The following is a 2,837-nucleotide window of genomic DNA, read 5'->3' on the forward strand; positions in this document are numbered from 1 at the left end:
TTATTAGCTGCACGTAGTTGTGTGTATGAGGGCTTCCCAAAAAAATTTTGCAACTGCAGCAGCAGCAACCAACAAAGTCTACCCCATTGAATAAAATACTCATAACATTATTTGCATATCAACATTTTAGTTCACATACAACGCTACACATTAAATTATATTGCATTCAAATTTTACATTACATAAATTAACTTTTTAACACTTTTAATTTGCAAAAACAGCAGTTCATCTACTTTTAGTTCCGTTCCTTGATTCACTTCCACATCCGTTTGTTGGAAATTTTAACTCGCTGCTGGCAATGCCTTTGCTAAATGTCATTTTTCTCGTTTCCTCTTTGTCTCTTCATTCGTTATATGCCGTCGTTATTTTCCGGCGACATTCGACATTCGACAATCACTCCAGAGAGGTATTTAGAAAAATTTCGAGAATTATTGGCATAATTGCTTATAATTTAATTAATTCTAGTTTCAATTGTGTGCATTCAACATCAGCAGCTAATTCAATATGTTTTCATTAGCACGTACAGCTTCGAATGTCGCAAAGTGAGTATATTTGTCTTGGAAAAAGGTAACTTTCCGCCGGCGCCGCTGCCGCAGCCCAGAAGGGTTTCGCATAATTTATTGATTACATAAAGCCGGCAACGCGCCTAAGAAATTATAGTTAATTTAATTTTTTCGTATTTCATTTACACAGAACGGCCGTGCGCTGTAAACATGATTTGCCTAAATTGCCATACGATTATGCCGCTTTGGAACCGATTATCTGCCGTGAAATTATGGAATTGCACCATCAGAAGCATCATCAAACATATGTGAACAATTTGAACGCTGCTGAAGAGCAATTAGCTGAAGCACAGCAGAAGAAAGATGTAACCAAAATTATTTCACTTGCACCAGCACTGCGTTTCAATGGTGGCGGCCACATAAATCATTCGATTTTCTGGCATAATTTGTCACCTGAAAAATCACAACCTTCCAATGATCTTAAAAGCGCTATCGAAGCACAATTCGGCAGCTTGGATGCATTGAAGAAAGAATTGACAACATTGACTGTAGCAGTTCAAGGCTCTGGCTGGGGTTGGTTGGGCTACAATAAGAAAACCAACCAGTTGCAGTTGGCTGCTTTGCCCAATCAGGATCCCTTGGAAGGCAGCACTGGTAAGCGCCTTTGGATTTCGTTTCTAAAAGTGTAATATTATGTATAATAATTTTGGTGATTCTGTATGTTTTGGCAGGTCTTATTCCACTCTTTGGCATTGACGTTTGGGAGCATGCCTACTACTTGCAATACAAGAATGTGCGACCATCCTATGTGGAAGCCATCTGGGATATTGCCAACTGGAAGGATATCTCCAATCGTTTCGCTGCCGCTTCTAAGAAGTAAATGTGTTGTTTTGTATTTTATCGCAGCCTGTGTCTCTTATAAGCTTTAAGTGATTTAGAGAAGACAACTTATAAAGTGTCCACTATGTTTGATGTGCGAAACCTCGTAATTAACCAAACGTACTCACTGTCATTAGACTTTATTTCCATTACCACACCGTTGAATGGAATAAAAAATTGAAAAATGATTTATGAATAGTAATAAATACACGCTTATGCAAGGATATGTGGCTTAGTGAATTGATTAAGAATAGTTTACGAGGAGCAAAAAAAGAGACATGGCACTTCGGAATAATCGTCAATCATTAAAGGAATTTTAACGTTTCTAAAAATAGTACTCCAGTCAGGTTTCAATGCAGATATGGACTGTTGCGCCAACAGGATTACCCAGAAAGTATTGATAAATGGAATGGAATATTTAGAGCACAACTCCACAACACTGTTCAGGGGTTTCGTGCTTTTCAGGCTTTCAGCAATAGTTTGATTCTTAGATTACATGATCCAACTACACATTTGGTTCATGCTTAGATTAGACTACTAATAAAAGTAGATTATCAAAGAAAACTTTCTGCGATTGACTATCGACTTTGGAGCTAGTATGTATGTATATGATTGAATCGTGGGAGTTATAAAATAATACAAAAATTATAAACGCAAATCTCGTGGAAAATGATATTAAACTATGATTTATTTTGGAACGAATTTCCGTCATCCCTTGTCAAGTTTGGTTTGCAGACAAACCGGTTTCGGCGTTGTGCCATCTTCAGTGTCATTTTTCGTTCTGTCTGGTTCGAGATTTGTCCCTAATTTATGTTCATTTATCTTAGGTAATGTGATTTTCGTCGATGATTAATTACTAGATATGCCATGGAGCCCATTTTTTTGAAGCAGGTAATAGGTTCATCTTCGCTGTTTCGGTATTAACATCCATTATGTTGTCGCTGTATGGTTTTTGCCTGCAGGTAGGTAAAAGTCAGTGATTTTTGCCCTGGTGGTGTGGTGTGTTCGGAGTGTCCATGCCTGTTGTTTTGTTGTCATTTTTCTTTTTTTCGTAAATCAATTTTAAGGGTTCGAATATAACATCCGATGAGGTATTTGTTTGTTCGGTTGAAAAATCAACCAACACCAACACATATTAAACTTTGTTCTGCATAAAAAAAATTCTTTTTGACTTTCTTCACCCACTCTTGGCAACTCTCGTTCTCTTCTTGACATTCCTGCATTATCGCCTTTTCGTAACTGTCATAAAAATCGTTTATGATGAATCACGAGAATTAAAACAAAACTCTGAAAATCATTTTCCTATCAGCTGGTTGTGTGAAAAACAAATCTTTGGGAAAGGGGCAATTCGGTCTAATTGGAAATTTTGAGGAGGCAAAAACGAAGCTCGAACCTGCGCTCTAGTGGCTGGAGCGGAAATTCGGTGTTTGATTTCCACTAGACGTTTGGCTGGAC

At 37.6% G+C, this 2,837-nt stretch overlaps 1 protein-coding gene across 1 annotated transcript; it reads left to right on the top strand.

Annotated features, from left to right (window-relative positions):
* Nucleotides 1–309: 309 nt before the first annotated feature.
* On the top strand, nucleotides 310–1,608 carry Sod2 (superoxide dismutase 2). The gene is made up of 4 exons (XM_017622813.1): nucleotides 310–406; nucleotides 466–542; nucleotides 694–1,157; nucleotides 1,235–1,608. The coding sequence occupies exons 2-4, from the start codon at nucleotides 505–507 to the stop codon at nucleotides 1,381–1,383; spliced, it is 651 nt and encodes a 216-aa protein (XP_017478302.1). The 5' UTR covers nucleotides 310–406; nucleotides 466–504; the 3' UTR covers nucleotides 1,384–1,608.
* Nucleotides 1,609–2,837: the final 1,229 nt, after the last annotated feature.

The sequence above is a fragment of the Rhagoletis zephyria genome, unplaced genomic scaffold (genome assembly GCF_001687245.7).
Source record: "Rhagoletis zephyria isolate East Lansing unplaced genomic scaffold, Rhagoletis_zephyria_1.1 Rzeph_scaffold_02939, whole genome shotgun sequence".
Taxonomy (NCBI): Eukaryota; Metazoa; Arthropoda; class Insecta; order Diptera; family Tephritidae; genus Rhagoletis; species Rhagoletis zephyria.

Coding starts and splice junctions, on each gene's coding strand:
- Sod2 (XM_017622813.1), top strand. CDS start 505: ATGTTTTCATTAGCACGTACAGCTTCGAATGTCGCAAA. Junction 543..693: donor ACAGCTTCGAATGTCGCAAA/GTGAGTATATTT, acceptor TCATTTACACAG/AACGGCCGTGCGCTGTAAAC. Junction 1,158..1,234: donor TCCCTTGGAAGGCAGCACTG/GTAAGCGCCTTT, acceptor ATGTTTTGGCAG/GTCTTATTCCACTCTTTGGC.